At 43.1% G+C, this 22,684-nt stretch overlaps 1 protein-coding gene across 1 annotated transcript in view; it reads right to left on the bottom strand.

Moving 5' to 3' along the window:
* Positions 1-22,684, bottom strand: part of SLC4A11 (solute carrier family 4 member 11) — a gene marked incomplete at its 5' end in the record, with an annotated part of 88,108 nt that overhangs the window by 38,003 nt on the left and 27,421 nt on the right. Inside the window, 4 exons of the mRNA XM_084264061.1 lie at positions 68-191; positions 10,274-10,355; positions 11,539-11,770; positions 15,832-15,878. Coding sequence (XP_084120187.1) covers positions 68-191; positions 10,274-10,355; positions 11,539-11,770; positions 15,832-15,878 — 485 coding nt within the window. The remainder of the gene's footprint in view (positions 1-67; positions 192-10,273; positions 10,356-11,538; positions 11,771-15,831; positions 15,879-22,684) is intronic.

The following is a 22,684-nucleotide window of genomic DNA, read 5'->3' as shown; positions in this document are numbered from 1 at the left end:
TACAAGGAAACCAAGGAAAAGCAATCTAGCTCTGAAGCACTAGAGCAAACAAGACAGCTATACTCACCATTTTAGGAGGAGCCAGGACTAATATCACAAATCTCACTTCACAGGAGTTTTCACCCCAATTCTGAGGCCTCTCCAGGCGGCTGATGCAAACATGACGTCGTTGAAGGGATTTTATAGTGCAACTGTCAATGAAGATAGCATTGGTACAGTTAGCACTACAACACATAGCATGCTCTCTACTGGTGCACAAGACTTACACACACTTCAGCTTTGAGAAATACAAAGTGTTGGTTGTGAGAGGTTCACTTCTGAAGTCTTAAACAGTGGCTTTAAGTTACAATGACCCAATTCTGCTAGTTCTTTTGTAGACTTCAAGCATCCATATTTTCATGAGAAATGACTGCCAATATTTCAAGGTATATACTTCATCTTCCCCCATCTGCTTGGTAATAGCCAAGAAATCTAATGGCAGAGAATGCAGCATACCCAGTACTTGCAGTGCTACAGAAGCTTCTGCTAAAAACCTCTTAGAAAAAACCTGACACCTCAATTACTGGAAAGCAGTTCACACTTAATTTAATTTCACCTCATCTCCCCAAGTGCTTTTGGAAACATTAAGGCAAGATGCCAAACCAACATATTCCCACTTTTGCCCTGTGCAGATCTCAGATTGCATGGCTTTTCCAATTTTGCTCTCAGCTGTTATTTTTTCCCCTTTTCTAGTACAGGTGTGCTACAGAAAACCAAGCTGACCTCCTTGCTTGAGATCTAGAGAGGCTGTAGCAGGCAGGATTACTGCTCAGAGGGAAATCCTTGGCTGCAATCCAGCCAGCCCTGCTGAGCACATGATGGCTGTTTGACTTCCATAACAGACTAGCAACAAGATGTTTGAAATAAGCACAGAGATCACCTGTGGAAGCCATGAAGGACCAGCTCTGTCTCCTCCCTGGGATGTTTAAGCAGAGCTGTGATCTGAGCAGCCGTCATTTTTTTCCTGCTGAAAGACTGACAAAAGCAGCAGAGTGGCTCAACACCAGCCTGGAATGCACATCTCCTGTTCCCATTAAAGCCACCTACTGCTTCTTAACTCTTCTCAACAGCACTGATTAGATACATATGTAGGTTTTGCCTATTGACAATGCAAGTAGTAAATAAGTATGCTTTCTTCTCTGAGTGACTTATATTTTCTGGTTCAAAGTCATTCCCACTGCTTGCTCCCTTTTATTCATCTAGCAAACCTCTATCACAGTCCTTAAGTCATCTCTCCTTTAACTCTTCTTACATCATCTTAGCCTATTTCTTTCCTTTTAGCATGTACTCTCACACCCATGCACACAGAAGGTTGTTCTAGTAATGCCTGCTGAAGATCTTTGGCTGGTGATGTACTAGTCAGGAGCACATTATATTTTCTACTGAGTTAAGAACTTGCATCTAAAAGTCACATCACAAAGTATTTGCTTGGGGGATTTTGACTTCCTGATCACAGACTGGAAGTAGCCTACTTGGACAAAATCATCTATTAAAGGCACTTGTCTGAGAGCAACCAAACAGCTTAATTAGAACAATATAGATCATGAGTAAGACAATAATATTTTATGTATTTCCTAACTCTGCTCCACCACAGTCCCTTGCCCTTTTTGTACTCAAATCACCTTTAGAAAGGAGAAAGATCAAGGCAGGTCCTAAGGTTATGAATAAATCTCTTCTAAACTAATTGAAATTAGAGTACAAGGTATATTTTCAACTAAACTCAGAGCTTGGATCTGCAACAATTCTTGTCCTAGGACAACTGGTAATGCGTTTAAACTGAAAGGGGGCAGATCTAGATGAAATAGAAAGAAATTCGTTGGTTCGTAGAATTTTAGGGGTTGGAAGGGACCTCCAGAGGTTGAGTCTAACGTCTGTATTCTTTCCTGTGAGGTTAGGGAGGGCCTGGCACAGGCTGCCCAGAGCAGATCCCTGGCAGGGTTCAAGGCCAGGATGGATAGGGCTTTGGGCACCCTGAGCTAATAGAGGGTATCCCTGCCCCTGGCAAGGGGTGGCAAAGGGGAGTGTGGCACTGGGCAGGCTTTGAGCTCCTTTCAAATCTAAACCAGACTGTGATTCTTCCCTCCAAATAGTGAATAGCAAGTGCACCATCATCAAAACATTACCCTTACTTTATGCTCTATTATCAGCGTTTTCATACCTCAGACGTTGAGCTCACCAGCTGTTTTGAAGAGGAAGATTTTTCTGGGCATTTTGAACATCATTTCTACTCAAGAGATGGCCAGAAGCAACAGGTGTCTGACATGTATTGTTCATGGAGCTGTACTAACACTTTCCAGACAGCATCCCTTCCCTACCACATCTGTCAGGCAGTACCTGACCCAGGAAGAACTACTGAAATACAAACCATGACCAGAAACGACTTACTACAGTGCAAGTACTGATCACACCAACACACAGCCTGATGCCTCAAGTAGAGGAAGGCACCCAGGCATGCACATGAATGTAAGTTTATACATGTTGTGGAGGTACAAGTTACCTCAGCAATGTTGCTCAGAAGTACCTGCTTGCCTGTTCCTACTCTGAGTAAATCCAAGAACTGAACCCTCACAAAAATCCACAGAACTTCAGCTTACTCCTACCCACAGCAGGAAAGCCAACATTCAGGAAGACTGTTCTCCTAACTACAATATGTAAAGTCACATAGCAAGGTATGTGGGAAAGTATATTATATGGTGCAATAATTAAGCAAGCCACATGCTGTTTTTTCCCCCTGAAATTACAGGGTTGTATTTCAGCTCCAGTGACTTGGCTATGCTTTCCAGAGATCACAGTCCTGACAACAGTGCCAGTCCACAGGGCCACAACACTTCAGCTCAAGAGCTTCTTGGGCATGGAGGGGAAAACTTGACTCTAAAAGGCTGGCCTTTGTTACAAGATCACTTTCACATGAAAACTAATTTTCCTGGCAGGCACACCAAACCTTTGTGTTTCACCATTTCTTTGAGGGACTGGGAAAGTGTGAAACAAGAGGATCTCACAGTGCTTGGGTAGTACTGGAAGATTTAGCAACCTGAGCACATTCACAAGACACCAAGAAATGTGCTGTCATCACTACACGTTTTTACCTGAAACAGTTTTATCCACAGTGCTGGAATTCAGGATTCCCCATGCTTATAAGACAGTTTCTTCCAACTCTTCTGTAAAAGGCCTTATTGACACTGACACATACATCTGAATTCCAGTATCACCTACACCAGTGAAACTGAGAATGGACCACTGAAGAATTTCCAGCCTAGTTTGGCTCAATGTGTGGACACAAGTCAGTAGAACCACAGATTCATTTAGGTTAGAAAAGTCCCTGAAAATCACCAAGTCCAACCATTAGCTTAACACAGCCAATTTCACCACTAAACCATGTAGAAATGGTGCTTCGGGACATGCTTTTAAAATACATTCAGGGATGGTGACTCCACCACTTCCCTGGGCAGCCTGTTCCAGTGCTTGACAACCCTTTTGGTGAAGAAATATTCCCTAATATCCCATTTAAGTCTCCCATGGCACAACTGAGGCCATTTCCACTCGCCCTGTCACTTGTTACTTGGGAGAAGAGACCAACACTCACCTGGGTACAACCTCCTTCCAGGCTGTTTAAAGAGAAAGGTCTCCCACCAGCTTCTCTTTCTGCAGACTGAACAGTCCCAGTTCCCTCAGCAGCTGCTCAGACTTGGGCTCCAGACCCTTCATCACTTCATTGCCCATCTCTGGACACACTTCAGCACCTCAATGCTGTTCTTGGAGCGATGAGCCCAAAACTAACACAGCACTCAAGGTGTAGCCTCACCAGTGCTGAGTATAGGGGACAGTCACTGCCCTAGTCCTGCTGTCCACACCATTGATGATACAAGCCAAGATCCCATCGACCTTCTTGGCCACCCAAGCACACTGCTGGCTCATATTCAGCTGGCTGTCAACCAACAACCCCAGATTGTTTTCCACTCAGCAGCTTTCCAGCCACCCTCCTCCAGGCCTGTGGCTGTTGTGACCCAAGTGCAGTACCCAACACTGAACCTTGCTGAACCTCACACAGTTGGCCTTGGCCCATGGATCCAGCCTGCCCAGGCCCCTCACTAGAGCCTCCCTACCCTCAAGCAGTATTCCTGCCCAACTTGGCACTACCTGCAAAAGTACTAAGGGTGCACTCGATCCCTTCCTCATCCAGAGCATTGATAATGTTAAAGAGAACTGGCCACACTACTGAGCCCTGGGGAACACCACTCATGGCCAATGACCAACTGGATTTAACTCCACTCACCACTACTCTTCAGGCCCAGACATCCAGCCAGCTCTTTACCTTGCAAAGCATGCACCCATCCAAGACACAAGCAGCCAGTTTCTCCTGAAGAAGGCTTTACTAAAGTCAGGTTGGACAACATCCACAGCCTTTCCCTCATCCACTAAGTGTGTCACCTTGTCACAGCAGGAGATTTAGGTTAGTTAAACTGGACCTGCCTGTCAGGAACCTATGCTGTCTACACCTAGTCACCTGGTTGCCTGGTACATACTGAATCCTACCTCTACAAATCAGGCTGAGTTGGCTTGGTGAGGGTAAACCAGATTTAAATAGGTGCCACAGAGATATGATGCACCAGAGCATTGATGTATGGAGGGAAGAAACAGTGTCTTTCTGCAGAGTGTAGCCTCATCTGTACCAAGCCTGGTGTTGCTCTGTTATATCTGTTTATTTGAGGGGGAAAATGCCTGGTATCTCACTACTTTTACTGCAAGGCCAAGTCACTTCTGCCCATGCATCATTCAGCATCTCAAGCCTTTCTTCAAATGTAAGCCATTATTTAGTTGAGCCCAAACTTATTTCCTGATGTAGCACTTACAAGCTCCCACTTGTTTTAATTCCAGAATCCAGATACAAATATAATACAAACTAAAACCACAGCCCCTACTAGCCTTGAACAAATATTTGTAAAAGACAAAAATTGTTCTTTGGTTCACATGGAGAAACCCCAAGTTATGCAAGACTGCAGGTAAAACTCAACATAGTTCAGGCCAAGAAGAAAGCCACTTTCAAAACGAAGCAACATTTTTTAGTCCCCAAGTAGCACTTAAATTCCCACTAAGGGCAAAAAAAACCCCAAAACATTTTAAGGGTAAATAGCTAAATCAAGTCTGGTTTGTCTAAGGCCTCCAAGCTCTCTTTTGGCTTAGGTTGAGCTAAATTTGATTCTCCTTTGGTTTGGCCAACAAGTTGAAAACCACTTATTTTATCCCAGTATTAGTCACATAAGGAAATGCTGGGCTATCATTTAATGAGATGCCAGGTTGTGTTCTCAGCAATTTTATCTTGATCCTCCAATAATTGAGCTCATAAAAAGGGTATTTAAACTATAGCACTCATTCCTGCTTCACTCTTTCCAGATTCTGTGTCTATCAGCATTGAGCGTGACACTCTGATGGTGAGAGCTGGCAATGCTCCACCAAAAATCACCGATGGACACACGCTACAGGTCTGCCCCACGCCCAAGATGTTATCAGAGTAATAACACATTTCTCAAACAAATCATTAAAAGGGTCAAACGATGGAGACCCAAGAGAAACAGACACCCTTTTTCAACAGGGCAAGAAAGGAAGTTAATTCAGAAACAAATTATCCCCTGCAGTAGGAAAAAGTGCCCAGCAGAGGTAATCAGCTAGCCAGCCTTTTCCTGTCCCAGTGCAGAATAACAATGACACTTCTTGTTCTCATCCACTGCAAATAAATCTTCCTCTGAGCAGCTCCAGGCACAAAGCTTTCAGAAATCAGAATTTGCAAGTGAGGAATGAAGCTGTGACCAGGAAGCCAGCTCACCCGCAGCTTGGCACGGGGGTGTTTCATCATCAAAGTTGCTCCAAGCTGGGTATCTTTGGAGTGGTAAATGCACTTTGCTGGGCTCCAGACAGACCTAACCTCCAGCAGTAAATCTCTATAGAAAAATATTTCCTACATGTCAATGTATAAGACAGCACCACCTCCTCATACACATGCTGCAGGCACTGCACAGAGTCATCCTTCTCTCTAACAGATCTCCTTTGGGACCCAAATTCCTAATGAAGCATTTGAACTTGAGAACTCCTTTTCACAATATAGCACCTGTCAGAGGTTCAGCTCTTCACCATGACCTGGGACAGCCCAGGAAGGGCAGCTATAGGCACTTAAGAAAATGAATCAGTTCTTTGAACCCACAGAACACTTGAGAGGTAACAACTGTAAATTTTAGAAAGAGGTTCTTTTTTACAAACCTTGTAACCATTGCTCTAAAAGACAACACTTGTTTAAAATATTTGAACACTTTAATTTCCCATAGCATCCCATTTTTCTCTTTGAAAGAAAGGGCACCGTTCTGAGGAATACACAGTAGCTGAAGCATCTCTATTTGAAGTGTATTCAACAGCTAAGCCAGAAGCAACATCGCTTTTCTATAGCCTAAACCACTAGATCTGGACAAATTCTTAGACACATTAAATAGTCTTCACTTTTACTTCTGTTGAGACCCATTAGTAACATTTCACACAACCATTAAATCTGAGAAATTAGTAGTCTTAAACCTTACTCTTGCTTGATATCCCAAATAACCTCATAATACCTTTCTGAAAGGCTACCTGAGTTTTTCCAAGGTGAAGTCCTTCACAGGAATCCTTGCAATGACATGCTATACCAGAGTAAGCAATTTTATAGCAACATGGAACACACAAGCCACTAAACCACTCTGCTTGCAGAGAGGCATTTTTGCTCTGCTTTGCCTGTTAAGACAGCTTTAGCAAACCAGTTGGATGCACTGAGAATAAGTTATTCACCAATCCCTGTGCTTTATCAATTCAGCCAAAGGAAATGGCTCTTCAATTACTCAATCCAGACTATGAAGCAGCTTGCTTTCATGTTTTCCTAAAAATTCAGCTTTGAAAGAAAGCAATTATATTTATCTCCTGGCAAGAAGGATATAGCCTGGGGGAATTCCATTCAGCTCAGGGAACATTTATTCAATAATCCACACAACTGGTATCTCCTAGCAGGAGATCAAGGAGAGAGATCTACCAGCAGTCAGTTAATAGTTACTTTAACATCTTTAGTAATAGGTATCTTTCACTTCAAGTTTAAAAAGAAAATTAAGACAGGCATTTGCATCTCCAGCCTTCCTTAAGCCACAAAGCTGTACAACACCAGAACCAATAGCTCTCACAAGGCCTTCTTCCCCACCTTGATCCAGACATGCAAAGCATCCGGTTTACTTGCTTCAAGCTCTAGACTATGATGGGTCTGGCTGGTCCTTGCACTCCAGACAGCACATCTACCTGCTGCAGTTATGGCATGTTGGAGGGGTATCAAAGCACGCCCACTCGACTCTTACTAATAGCAGGGCTTCCTCATGCTATACACCAGATTAAATCTGAGGATAACAGTTCAGCACTCCCTATTATGGGACAGGTCTTGCTGTCCCTCATCCCAAACTCTGTAATGAAACAATCAACCAGCAGCTTCACAGTGAAGTGACAAGAGATCTCTATGCCAGTTTGTCTCTAGCTGAGAAAGTTGCATCCAGGGTTTCTAAGGTACAAGACCATATCCTTGACTGATGAAGCTAATCTGTTACTCTGCAGGTATGCTTTCTAGTTAAAAGACATACACAAATATCTAGAAGCCTTAACTCTTCTAGAGGTGAAGACTGCTGGTTAGCAGAGCATGCAGCATTGTGCTACTCAGCTACACTGTATTTTAACGAGCCTTAAGGTTTCCATATGCTGATGTACCCTCGTATTGCTTCAGTGAGATTAGGTGTTGGCCATTTTTGACCAAAAAGACCACCCTAAAGCCTATAATGAATCAGAAGCCAGTTGTTTTCCTAGACTTCAGTGGAACGTTGAAACCTTGAGGTTTTCAATTGCCCAATGGTTTGTTCTGTCATATGGTTATAGCCCAGATTCATATGGTACATCTGACCTTTGCTGGTGGTTCAATAGCCATGAAACTTGGGAAAACAACTAGTCCAACAGAAGCAGAAGAGCTATTTCATCCTAGGTTTTACCACTGCTCTTCTTACAGAGGATAAGTCAGATAAGAAAAGCCCTCTCACAAGCACAGGAAAAAAAAGGAACCAAACTTTTGTCCCCATTTGAAATGCTCTTCTGCCACCAGGCTTCATAAACCAATGAAAGTCCTACACAGATTTTTTTTTTTTCCTCCTTTAGCTATTTTAGGCTTTAGTGTTACCCCTCAAAATCAATGCAGAAGCAGCACTACCAAAACTGCTCTTTCACATTAATATAATCCTTCCACGATACCGAAGCCAACCTCATCCACTAGGAATAAAAAGTTACTTAAGTTGCACAAAAGTCATCAGGGCTAAGTCAAAGTTTAGCAGAGTATAGACTAAATGCCAGGATGAAACCCAGCAGCTATTGTAAAGGGTCTTCCCACTCACACAAAATTTTTTCATCAATAAATTCCTTTTACTTCAGAGTTTTGGAAGCTGTTTTGCAATCTGACTGCAAAAAAATGTAAGATCTAAAAATATGGTTCACAATCTGTTGCACAATAGCTACAGCAGAAATACAGTGCAATAGTTGGATAATTATAGTTAATAACTCATCACCGTTTTCCCACCACTTTCTTCTCCCTCTTCAGAAAAACAAAAGGAAGAAACAAGGAAAGTTTTGCACAAGACACCTTCAGGCTGTAAGCTTATTTTTCAAATCATGTCTTGTCTTGGAAGCTAGTATTACTCACATGGATGCATTTAAAGCTTTGACACACTTTGTACAGAAAGGCTGAACCTACCCTTTTCAGCTCCATGTATATAATCACAGCATTTATATCATGACCTCTAGAAATGCTTTGTTATTGAGTTAATGCTTCCCAAAGCCCTCCACACAGCCACATTACATACCATGCTAGAAACTTCTACCCTTGCTAGAGGAGGATGTATGTATCCTTATTTTTGTTATCCTACCTATGGCACCCAAAGGGGACAAAACTGTTCAAAAGTCCTCTTGACTGTTCAGCAGAAAGAAGTATGAAGTCATTTTCTTCTTTGTGCAAGCTTCTTTGTACATGCCCAGCCTAAGAGCAGAACTTACAGCAGCACAGGCAGCACAGACATTACCCAGTTATGACATTATCCATTTATTTCACAGAACAGAGCCCAAATATGCAGTACTTTCCTTCTTACAGAGACCATACCTTTCTCTTATCATAAAAGATTAGAAACAAGGAGGAGGGGCTGTTTGTTGGTGTCTGGGGTTTTTTATGAGGGTTTTTTTAAAGTTTCTTTCAAACCATCTATTTCCAAGGCATAATACTCTGTTTTTTTCCAGCTGTAAGCGGAGGGAAGAAAAGAACTGGTAGTATAAGGAGAGCTATTGTGACAGTTGTCCTAGCAAACTGGCTATGAAGACTAAAATATGTGCTTCCATTCCCCAAGTCTTTAGGCACCTATCCAACATATCCTAGTAATTTCCCTGGAATTAACATATTTCTTGACAACTTGACTTAGAGACTGTGCATACATAAAGCAGTAGACAGAAGTCAAATCACATTGCTTTGATTGGCTCAGTGACTGGTTCTGGCCTTCCTCTGAAGAGACAGTTTGGCTCGCCCAGATTGCTTGACTTTGAGACAGCAATTTCAAAACCCAGTTTTGATCAAGTGGAAACTGGGATGAAGCCACCATGTCTCAAATCCTAGGTGACAGAGTCCTTACTGTCTTAAGGGTCTGCTCCAGTGTTTGACAATTAATTCAGACACTGATTGTCAACACCATTGAAATAATCAGTGTCTAAAAAGTCAGAATTTCTGACTTCAGTTACAAAAAGACATGTACCAAAAGATTACTTAGGTCCTTTGATGAAAACAAGTTACCGGATTTTGGCAGGCAAAGCACTCCATGAACCAATTTGCTTGTCCCTTTCAGGAGTTCTTCTCTAACATTTCTCAGTAATTAGCACTTCCTAGCTCAGATTTTTTTCAGCATTTTTAGCTTAACACCAGATTTCAATGGCATTCAAGAACATAATGCCCTGTTGAGGCTGTGGTCACCTCTACCCAGGCTACTGCTTGTCCATTTGCAAAGATGACCAGCCTAGTGCCGAGATAGAGATGCTGTAGGCCAAGCTAGAATGGAGAGGGCATCGCCATCTTGACTTTCATGGGCATATTCTTCCCAGCAGCAGGAAAAGTTACTAGTTTTGAGCAGCCAGTGGATTTTGCCAATGTAACCCAGGTACTTACATGATACAGAGCCAGGACTGCTGATACTGCACCCCCGTGACTGTTGCTGTGACCCCTTGAATTGTATCGGATAAGAGGTGAACTATGAAAAGAAGAGAGGGAAATGTTACAGGCTGCCCATGTTTGGTTTGAAACTGCAAAAACCACATTTCCTTTCAGATGGAAGCTGAGTACTAGTACCAAGCATACTTATTTATCTGCACAGTGGATTGATGCAAGGGTGGCAGGGGGTGACAACAGAAAGATGGAAACATTTGTCCCAATGCTTTCGAATTTGTTCCTTAAACTATTCACAGCTTGGAAAAGCAGCTGATTTCTCCTCCCAACATCAACCTACTGCAGCATTAGACTATTAGATTAGCATTATTCAATATACACACACAGACAGGACTGGAAGAGGCATCACATTCTGACTCCCTTGCCCTCTTTCCCCCTCTTAACTACTACGCTCAGAATACTTTATGGCATTGCTTAACTTTTCTTTATTGTCAGAAAGCCTAAATTAAAGAGATTATAAATGCAAAGCTCTAAGATAGGTAGCAAGAAGTAACCAAAGCATGAACATGCTTACTACATGCTCAGGACTTGACATTATCTGTTAAACAAATTGACTGAGGCTGTGACAGTTACATTTGAGGTGCGATGTACATGTTTGTATATTCATTCCTGTTGACTCTGAAACATCATGGGTGCCTATAGAGAAACAATGCTTAGTTAAGCTTCTTTACATCTTGGGCTAAAAGGTAGTGTTTTAGACTATGCTATGACATTTGCTGATAGCTTATGGTGATATGAGCCAACAACGTTAGCCGGGGCTGCCCTAGTTGAGTTTCTAGAGGAAAACAAAGTGCCTCTTGTCCCTTCCAGTATGTGTGGAACAATGCAAAGGCCCAGCCCTCCCCAACCAATTACTTGTGCAAAAGAAGGGAAAGTTCCCAGCCTGTGTGAATTCAGATGGAGAACCACAAGGCAAAGGAGCCATTTCTGAAGGGACACCAGCAACTGCCTCTCTACCAAAGAGCAGGCTTCTCACCCCAGAGAGCACTAAGTGTCATCTTAATGAAACAGGGGGAAGACTCCACCAAAACATAAAAACCCCAAGACACCTAAGACTTCACAGCCTGAGTGACATGGAAAAATAACACCCCAATGTAACATGCAACATGCAAGTCTGGGGGCCATGCACTAATGAGTGTTCAACACATCACCAATGGAAAGGATGACAACAGTAACCCACGGGCAAAAGCAAATCAAGAGCTGGTTACCGTTCCCTTCTCGTGGGGTCCCTGAATCCGTGAATAAAGTGCTCATGATTTTTTCAAAGTTGCAGCTTGGCTCCATGTTCTCAGGATCTTCAGCAAAGTGTTTCAGCATCTCCCTAAGAACATCGTCCAAGGAGGTGGCCGTTTCATCAAGGATGATGCTGGCTCTGGCCAAGAACCCATCCAGGTCTCGGTGGGCTCTGACTTCCTCCTCAAAATTCTTTAACTTCAGGTACTGTGTTAGGAAGAGATCACAGCATTAGACAGTTGTACACAATACCTAAACAGCAAAGGACTAGGATCTGTATAGTGTACAAGCTGACAGTTTTGTTGAGGTTTCTGCCACAAGTATTTCTAGAATAATTTTGGCCATTCAGATCACATTATAGATTAAAAGGAGTTTTATATTATTAATGCACCAAAAATAAGCATTGAAAAGGCAAGCCTTAACAGAGTCACTATAGGTGAATGCCTAGATACCATTTACACCCTGAAATAGAAAGCAGAATTTAAAAACTAGTTTTGTTGCCTAAGATAGAACACCAAAGTTAGCCTAGGAGCAAAAATGCTTAAGGTAGCATTTTAAATCCTCTTTAGGTTTAAATAATTCAAGAAGTTTGCAGAAACAGGGAAAGCTATTTGGAAGAAGTGGACTCTGAGCTCGGCAGCAAGTTACCAGCATGCATCTCAATGCAACCTAACCCAGTTTCTCTCAGACTGGAAACCATCTGCCCCCAGTGCTAAGTTTACATAGTTTTAAGTTTACATCGTTCCCAAGGAACACGTGCATAGTATTTAGATTTGAATCAATTAAAAAAAAAAGACAACAGAGGTTGAAACTGTCTCAACTCTGCTGATTATGTCTGCTGTCTCACACTTCTTGGCCTTGACAGGGAAGAAACATCCATGCTGTATCACAGAACCTCCACTCCCTTCTTTATCTGTCAGCTGTGAAGTTCATTAACTGAGTGATCCACCTACAAATGCCTTGTTCCCATTTCACAGTCCTTGGAAGCCCACAACACAAAATTAGCACTCAGTACTGGTCAAAAAGGACTGACAGTACTGTCCTCTCCTTTAGCAGCTCAAGACTGAATGAAGAAGTGGCAACTGCACTTTGTTATATGGATCTTCTGACAGGAAACCAGCCAGGATTCAATTTGTGATGTTGAGGAACAGATCATCAAACCGCATTTAAACCCTCAGTCCTCCTTAATCTCAGCAGAGATCATGCTCCGAAATATTTTTACAAGTCTGACACCAAGCTGCCTCCACAACCAGGACCTTGGAACATTTGCCCCAAGTTACAGGGCCTCCCCAGAGCCTGAGTGTCATGGATACCCTCCTCTCACACATACCCTCTATACCTTTACCATTTATAACCTAGACACGGAGGAAAAAATGCTAATATCTCACTAATTACTGTAATTATCACAGCAACTATCAAGTTGTCAGTACACATCCATTGCAATTAGCACTGTTTTACTTTGCATCAATCACTTCTTACACAGCATCCTTGAGAGGGAGGATTCTCTGAAGGATTTCAGCTCCCACCCCCATTGCTTTAATACCATCTGCTCTTAAGAGACAGTGACACAGCTACACTACAACTCCACCTAAACAGAGACCACATTTCTACAAGTGGCCAACTCAGTCTCAAGTTATCACTGCATGAGAGCAGATTAACACACCTATCACCACCTGGTGTCCATGGGGTCACCATATGACCAACCATCACCTCCCAAAAGCATTTCATTTCAGCTCATCTGGCATGCAGAGTCCAACCAAAGAAACAGATTCAAGTAGCAAAGGCCATGACAGGATTTAACATGGTGGATGGTAAAGGAGGAACCCATAAAGGTATGAATGGGGTTAAGAGCATCATGAGTTCCACAGTACCAAGGAAGTCTCAAAAAAGCAAGAATGGCTTCATGTCACCAACATCTCCTATGCATGAGAGAAACCATCACAAGCAAAACAGTGGCAAACGAAAGTTGAGGGGTAGCTGAGGGACAGCAGAAACAAATCAAAGGCATTCAAAAGAAGGATATATTATCTGCCCACATCATCACAATCAACACTGATCATCCAGTGAGCTGTGAGTGACAGCATTGCTTGCTTGTTATGGCAGGACAGCACTGTCAGCAGCTTACTGCAAGTCAAAGCTCCAGCTCTGAACAAGCTTCAGGTAATGCCTTGGGCAAATAATTTTCCATGCCTCAGTCCTGCTATAGTCTGTTTATCCTGGTCCTTTATAAGAAATAGGGGCAATACCCATCCTTATCATCACTCCTGTAACATTGGGGAAGATATGCACATTAAACACCAAAGGCAGTTAGCCACCAGGAAAGAATATACCCACATCATTCTGAGACAAACCAACATCAAATCAGCAGAAGCATGGGTACAGCAGCACCTTGAAGACAGCTCAACCAGAACTGTTCCTGTCAGGACACCTGCTGATTTCAGAAGAGATTAATGATTGCTCCATCACAATTTTTTTAGCTAAATAGTCAAGTCACACCAGGACACTTGGTGCTGGAAACTGTTCCATAAGAAACCTGCAACAGCTCAGCCTCCCCTGACTTAGGGCAGGTCTCTTGGCCAGTCACACACTCCACCTGTGCAAAAAAGAGCTCTTAGAACCACTCATCAAGAGCAAGACACAAATTGCCCTTCCAGCACTCCTGATGGGGGACAAGAACCATAGGCTATGACCAGAGACAGGGACAACCTAGCAGGGAATCATCTCCAGACAAAGCTGCTGACATGATCACTTTTCTGCTAACAATTCTCCTTTCCCAGACACTTGGGTCCATCTCCTCTAACTCAGGTCCAAATTTCCTTTGGATTTAAAGCACAAAATTTCCACTCATCCGCCCTGGAGGCAGAAAGCTGGCAATAGTATCTTTTCTCAAGCCCTGCTAAAGCATGCTAGTTCTCTGGTATTTGTTGCTCAATAGAATGCTAAAATGCTCAAGCATGAACTATAGTTTAGAAAAGCAGGAATCCTACAGCTCTGGAAAGGAAAAATAAAATAGACTTGTGTGTTAGCTGTTTCCAACTATTTCTTATCAGAGGCAGATCCTACTTTTGGGCTTAGAATTTGCACTAAATTCTTGGGTTATTTTCAGTCAAGTGTATACAACTCAGGGAACTTTGGCACTAGTATTAGACAAGACAAATTATTGACAAAGACATTCCTATTCCTGAGCACAGAATAGCTTATTTTAACCTCTGTGACTTAATATCAAAAGCTGTTCAATTCTTTTGATGGTGATCGCTTGGTTTTGTTGGGTTTTGTGTTTCTTTGGTTTGTTTTTTTTTCCCCCACCTGTTTTTTTTAATCATGGAATTAAGGTTTTTTCTACTGAAGCTATTACACATTTCTTTCCCCCTACTAATTCAGCCTGCTGAAATACCTTTTCAGCATTTCATCTGCCATGGAGGCCTACAGCAAAGCAGAGAGAGCGCTCTCCAGAATTCCCTATACAAGCTCCAAAGGCTTTGGAACACAGATTTAAGAATCCAGGTCACAACCTTCAACAAAGCCTGCAGCATATTATTTACCAAGATCAGGAATGCTACAGGTTCATGCAGACAAACCTTCCAATGAGAGTCAGGACAACTTAAAGCAGCATGAGCTATACCTCACAGGCCCAAAGACTAAAATTTCATGCTATTTCCTCCCTGCACATTTTCCATGTATTTTAATAGTGGGAGGATGGTAGTAATACAGCCTATGAGTCCTATTCTGCATTTTCACCTTCTCCTTTGTGAATTAGTCTCAAGAGCAAGTGTAAACTAAACGTTGTTTCCTAATTATCCGCCTGGACTGCATGTTTTCAGGGAATTCACTCCTGCTGAACCTTGAAGGCAGATCTGATTAGCTGGAATAAACAGGAAACCAAATCACAGCAGTGTCTATTGGGTGTTTCTGCTTTCGGCTGGAGAAGAGCTCAGCAGCCTGAATCTCTATGGTGTATGCTTGGATCCCTTTGCAGGCAGCTGCAGAGGAGAAAGTGATGAATTAACATGTCAAGGAATTGTCTGGGACAAAAAGCAGTGGAACAATCAGAATTACAGAGGAATTGTTTGGAGAACAAGCAGCACATGGCTTTTTAGGCTTAAAGAAAGACAGAGGAATTAAAGGAAAGGGGCAATAATATGACTTTGGTTTAGGCCAGTAAAAACAACACTTCCCCATCCCCACAGAGTGGCTCAAGATCCTTTCCTCTGCTTCTAGATGGTGAAAAAAAATTATATAGAGAGAGATCACACAGTATCTCTACTTACCTTCCTTGATGTGTGCAGTAACACGCAGCCAGCACTTTCATTTTCAGCTAGAAAAGGGGAAAAAAATAATCAGAAAAGTGTTACCATTGCTGGTACCTGACAGACAGCAAGAACGAAGTAGAAGTCTCAGAACAGGGTGAGATATCACTTTCTTGGCATAGAATGATCTTTAGAGAACAGCTGAGACTTCATTTTTTTTACAACATTTCCCATTTTGGAAGTGTAGACCAGGCATAGAAGCAGCCTTTGGCATTATTTGATCAGCTTGGGGTTGTGTTTTGGTCTGTTCTGTTTTTTTTCTCCTCCAGATTACCCAAGTATTTTTACTCTTCAGTTCTCCCCCCAAGAAAAAGTCTAAACTCCTAATCCTTTTGGTAATCATTTAATCCAATGCATCGCTGTTTGATAGATTGAGGCTAAGATTGCATGAGTCACACTCTTTTGGAAACCATTCTTGTCCTCGTTAAATAGTCAACAATAACACCCAGGCACTTCCAAGGGAGCAGCCTGCAAGAGATCACACACAGTGACTCGAAGATGAGCACATTAATGTCCTGTCAACTCACCACGATGCCTCCATAAATCTAAGCATAAAGCAACAGAGCTCTTGGGAAAGAAAATTGCTGTTCAGAGACTATTAAATGTCACTTAATATGCAGGCAAGATACAGGGCCGGGGTTATCCAGGAAGTTCCTGGTTCAAGCTTCCTGCAAGCACCCACATTAGGGTATCTGTGAAGCAATTTTTTGGGTATAAACCAAAAAAAACCCCAAATAAACCCCAGTTTTTGCCACAAGCCCACTCCACACTGCTTGCATCCATGGCAGCTACACTGTAGCATCTCTATTACCACAGGTACTATCTGTGCATCCTTCTCCTTAAGTCCTCATCTTCATACTCCCTAAAAACCCCACAAGACTAAGCCGAAACATGAACAGCTTTCACTCTTAGTGCAGTGACAGCATGGAAAAAACCCACTGAAGATCAAAAACTTTTCCAGAGGCCAAGCTGTGGAAAAGTACAGAGATCTGACATGGAGTTACAGATATTCAGATTAAGTTCTTGCTTCTTTTCCAGATCTGGACTTCCAAATGCTAACCTGTAAGAACAGCTGCAATCCAATGTCACAGGTTGACCACACACAGAGGCACCTGCAAGCTCAGCCCTGATACTCCACAAAAAAATAAGGTGAAGATGCAACACCAGAATTCAAAACCACCCCAATGATTTTTTTGCATGCAGAAAGCTGCTTTAACCAAAACCATCCCTAATCAGGCAAGAAGTCATGTCCACAGTGGAGTTAAAAGGCTGCAACTCAAACTGGAAGCAGAGTTGACTGAAGTAGAGAAGAGGGAAGGGATTGCCTTCATCTCCTACTAAAAATAAGATGGTTCAGAGGCTTTGGTTATGCTGCCTGACTTTTCCCAAAGTTCACTTGGATGCTGTACGTGTGATTAAAAGCATCACTGAACTAGACCAGTCCGCTGGTGCAACAGTCCCAGTTATTACTGCTTTTGACACATCTTTGGGAGGACACAAGCTGTTTCATCTAGAAAACGCTATTTATTATTAAAAAGCAAGCACCCAAATAAACTGGAAACATCAAGCATTCTCCTCAGGCTCTTAAATTTGTAGTTCTCCAATGCTCACTTACTCAACTTACGACCTAATTACACATGCAAAAGTATGCTGGAAGATTTAGAAGCAATAAATATTCATTGAGGAGGAAACACGTTTTGGTTTTTCTGCTCTTACAAGAAGTAGTTCTGGAGAGACAAAAAAAACCCCCACAACCCTGAACAATATCCAAACACATGCTCAAGAGATATCTGCAGTCTGTCCTTATGGAAATTCATGCTGTCCTCTTATCCTGCAGCAACTTTTGCTGCTTCTTATCAGTTTCAGGTGTTTATCAATCTTCCCCACTGACAGCTCTCAGGTACTCCTCTTGAATGAGCACTGCTTTATCAACACAAGCAGAAACATCCAATTACATCTGTTGGACCAGGGTCTTTTAAACTTCTCAGAAACTTTCTGAGTACAGAGGTGATGCTTTGGAAGGCCCAGGACCTCATTCATTATTTCATCCAAGCAATGTGCCACTCAGACTTGATCCAGTGGAAAGACACAGCTGGACATGGCCATCTCAGTCTGGGGCTGTTATTTTAAAGGCCTGCTGGAGTGCTAGAATATTACTTGGGGACAGTGGATCCACTGGAACATCAAAGAACAGAGAAGACAGGGGAGAGGGCAGGGAATACACAGATACTTCAAGTGCTCTTCTGCCTGGCTTACAAACTACCTGTTTCCTCACAGTGAGGGAACCCACCAGGCAACACACGACAAAACTGCATTGAGGTTACTCATCAGGAGATAACTTGGCTAAAAAAGACCAAGAGTGACCACCACCAGCCTGATACCCATTTTCTCCTCATTCATGGCATTATCCCCACTTCCCTCCAGGTATTAAGGAGTTGAAAAGATGCAAAACCCTTGACCCTTGCACCTCCATGGAGGCATCCTTCACAGGCACAGAACACATCCAGAAAAACAAGGATTCACTCTATACCAACAAGAAAAGCCATCCATAAATCAATCATCAGTTATGTCTCACTGCCAGAAGTAATAACTAGATTTCATATCTGAATGTCAGGATTAAGCATACTTAAACCAAAAGAGGTCAGGGCCATTTAAAATTTTCACTTCTATTTTTGTGGTCCTCCTTGCTGGACAAAAGGAGGCTGCAGAAGCCTATTTTAGGTAAGCTAGCTAGCTACGGGCATTATTATTGTCTCTGTCCTCACACACAGTTTAAAAGGAGAGCTGCCAGGGGTGGCTGACCTTATCTGTTAGGCTGTGGTCCAGGTTCTGCCCAGGGGAAAACCCAAAAAGTCAGCGACGCATCTCTGACATCCCCTGGCAGCCAGATCAAGGCGAGACACATATCCCCAGCTCGCGGGAGGCGTGCACGCAGGCACGCAGCAGCACCGGCCACGCTACCAGGGACCTGCTGGGAGCTCACTTCACTGAGCAACTGCCAGCATTACACTGACACTTGTGGCCTTGTGTCAGCACGTCCACAGCCCTGCCAGAGCACTGTGGCATGCCTCCATTTTTTCGTTCTCTGCTGTTTGGAGGAGGACAGGGCTCATTCAGGTTCTTAACATGGACAAGATTTAATATTGGGGAGTGAGAAATGCAACAGGGAATTCATTTTATATGCTCCAAAGCAGTCTCACACCCCAGTTATCCTTTACATAGTATCTCTGATACCAACCCAGGGAAATTAAATCCTCTACTTGTTTCCCTTCCACTCCCCCCCAGCCCCCTGTTTAGATAACAACATCTTCTATGCAAACTCAACCCTGAAAACAAACCCATCAAAGTCATAGGCCAAAGTTCAAGGGTTGTACCCTTTTACCTCAAGAGATCCCCTTTCACTTAATATCCCCTTTCCATCCCTTCCCTTGTACCAGTCTCCAGTGCTGTGCATAACACGTGAGAAGACTCAAATATCTTTGGAACAAAGCCACTACTGGATGTCTATGACATACTAACACCACCAGCATCTCAATGCCATATTTTTCTTTGGAATGAAGAAGTGGAAGTTGGAAAGCATGACCCTCTTGGCTGTGCAGGTGTCAGCATACATTACTTCCATCTACATGCAGTTCCCAGTACATCTGCACAATAGACAGACTAATAAACCAGAGCTGAACACTGAGTTGACACTTCCATGGTTTTCTCAGAAAAATATCAAGGATCCAGTGTAAGCAGAAATATTTAAGGTTTGGTGGCTTTTAGTATATAAAAAACCTATTTTATCTGGGCTATTTTATCAGGCGTCTGAGCAAATCTAAACCTCAGCCACTTGTGCCATGAGCAGCAATGAACATTCTGCTTCTAGAGAATCTGCTGCCTCCAAAAATATAAATAAAAACACATCAGCACATAGCATGAGCTAGGAACTTGTTTGAAGCAGTGGAGACACCTGTAACTTGTCACTGGCAGTAAGGGACTGCACAAGCAGGATCTCAAGGGGACCCTTTGCTTTGCTGTCCTGCTGTTGTTACTATGAGTTACTTGACTCATCCCCAGACTTGAGTAATTTTGGTAAAATGCCCTTACATAAAATAATTGTGCCCCAACTATCCAGCATTCCCACAATTGAGCGGTGTGCTGAGTTGCAGCAAAAAGCTTAAAATCAGCTGGACTAAGAAGGCTTAAGCCAACAGCCAGGTTACAAGCAGGTGGGAGTAAACAACTACCTGCAAATTTCTGGAGCAGGCTGGGAAGGAAAACTTTACCTGAGTAATGCTCAGGACAGACATTTCAGCATCTGGGCGGGTGAAGGACCATCACCTCATGCTCTCTGGCATCACTGAGGAATTGGAAAAAAGAGGTGGACAGCACAAGAAAAGAGTGCCAAGCACAGTGTCACATCCCCCTGACACCTCAGACATCCACGCACCAGAGAAGAGATTGTTCTTTTGTAAGGAGCAATAGGCTTTGTCACTAAGTTTTGGTCAGGGGAAAAATGTGTGGTTTTCCCTGTGAAATAGAGGGATGAGGAACTCAAAATCCCAGGGAAGTGAACTCCAAGGTATACACCCAAAGTAGAACACCTAAAAGGGAGAACACTGCTTTCGTGTGGAACCACCCACACTACCCAACACCCCCTCACACACACCTCCCTTGGCTTCAGAAGCACCGCTTTGAACACACCCTCATCAGGAAATTCAGAGGGAGGCTGTCTCACTCCCCCCCAACACCCCCCCCCCAGCAACACAATCAGTGTATCCACTTTCCATTAGAGTATAGGAAGCTTTGGGAGCCCAACATCCCACGCTGACATCAAACTGCTAAAACAGGAGTTATCAGATGGAACGCGTGGGTCAGCATTGTGCCTGGAGACATAAAAAGGACCTTGGTATTAATGTGAGGAAATGTGACTATTGTGTGCAGAATGATACCCATTCAGGCCCAGACCACTTGTCTCTGGACACTACTCTCTCTGGAATATCCTTGGCGCCAGCATCTAGCATTTCTCCTCGTCCCCTTAAAGAAAAAAAGTTATCTCAGCAGGGGCTGGGCCAGAAGTTAGAGAGAGCACCACGTTTTGCTAGGAGCAGCAGCAGCAGTGGGTGTGCACGTGCAGTGCCTCTGGAGCAGAGTGCAGGAAGCTGTCAATTCTCCATATCTAGGAATGATCAATTGTCCAGAGGGTGGAACAGGCTTTAATTTCTTGTGAAGCATAAGTCGTGTTCCGTTATTTCCCCATACACACCCCAAAGCAGCCACATAGTGCTTTGCAACTGGCTTGTTGCTGCCATCAAGATTTTGCCTTCTTCTATTCAAAAAATATCACTTTGAGCACCTCTCTGCAGGTAGAGCCACCAGTATGAGCACCAGCTGTTAGAGGCAATGCATACTGCCAAGGTTGAGCAGCTACGGCTCCAGGAATCCCTGAGAAGTTGTGCCCAAGTTTAGGAAAGAAATCCTGTGCATACCTCTAGCACAATCTGGGGAAAGGAGAGAAATGAATTATTTTAAAACCCCCAAACTGTAAGAACTCTGTCCAAATGATGGACATATTTCCCTGGCTGATTTAAAGGAGCTGCCAAGCAGATATGAACACTGACAGTCAGGCTGTGGCCCCGCACGCTTTGCAGACCCACAGCAACAAGTGAGGCTTGCAATGCCTGTCCAACTTCAAGCCTCAACCTAAATCTGAATGCCACACTCATTCAAAGGGGTTTACTTCCAAGCATGCTGCAGATAAAGCAGCAAGTGGTTGAATCCCCTAGTTCACTGTTTCTATGACAGGCTGGAGGGATGCCTGTATGTACACCTGCAGTCCAGGCTCCAGAGGGATTTATGGAAAAGCCCATGTAAAAAATACAAAATTGTGGCAGTCAAACCCTTATCCAGAGAGTCTTAAGACAGAATGGTTAATACACCTCTAGCTAAGTAAGAAAATAGGAAAGGAATGGTAAAGCTGTCTAAGAGCCTGCAAGCCAAGAGACAGGTAACCTAGTAGCTATGAAATAAACAGGGCACGCTGGTCTGGAGAGGAAAGATGTCCCCCCTGCCACACAAACTCACTGATTCTCCTCATCCTCTCTGGTGCAAAATTCAGAGATGGAAGCTGTTTTTCCACCTGCAGCACAGGAAAGGCAACCTCCCTGCTTCTGCAGTGGGGATTCCCTTTCTGACCTCTAACAAAGGTGTCAGGGGAGAGGAAAAAAAAATGATTATCTGGAGCTAGAATGCAGTACTGAGTCCTGCAAAACTAAATGCAGCAGGGCACAGACCTAGCATTTCTCTTATACACATTTATTGTGATTTAGGTTAAAGTCTGTTTCTCTAAAAAACATCCTGACCTTCCCCCAGAAATACAGATCCCAGATCCAAATGCATCCACAGCTTCAGATAAAGACCCACCTTCATGCTGGAGCTACTACCATGTACTGAAAACAGAAATCTTGTCACCAAAGCCCAAGCTGGAAGGATGAAAGGCAGAAGGGAATTAAAAAAAGTAAATTATGAGCTACTGCAAGGAAGCAATAAAACATCCAGGAGAAAGGGCCCAAGTGTCAAGACTGTGAAGCGTTTTAGCGCCTGGGCATCTGTACTGATTTGGACTCAGTATTCCATGCAACAGCAGACAGTATTAATTAAAAAAAAAAAAAGAGATAGGCCATACCTTACATCTTGGATTTCTTCCAACTATGCTGTTTTACACACATCTGTGCAGCATTTTACAGCAAGGGTTAATTGTTGGGAGTTTTATGGGCCATACTAGGTTCTGTTGGCTCAACGTTTAATCCCACACAACAATCTCTTTAAAACA

This window comes from Gallinula chloropus, assembly GCF_964237585.1.
Source record: "Gallinula chloropus genome assembly, chromosome: 4".
Lineage (NCBI taxonomy): Eukaryota > Metazoa > Chordata > Aves > Gruiformes > Rallidae > Gallinula > Gallinula chloropus.
The sequence above is the reverse complement of the archived record's forward strand: the minus strand, read 5'-3'. Positions and strand labels throughout refer to the sequence as shown.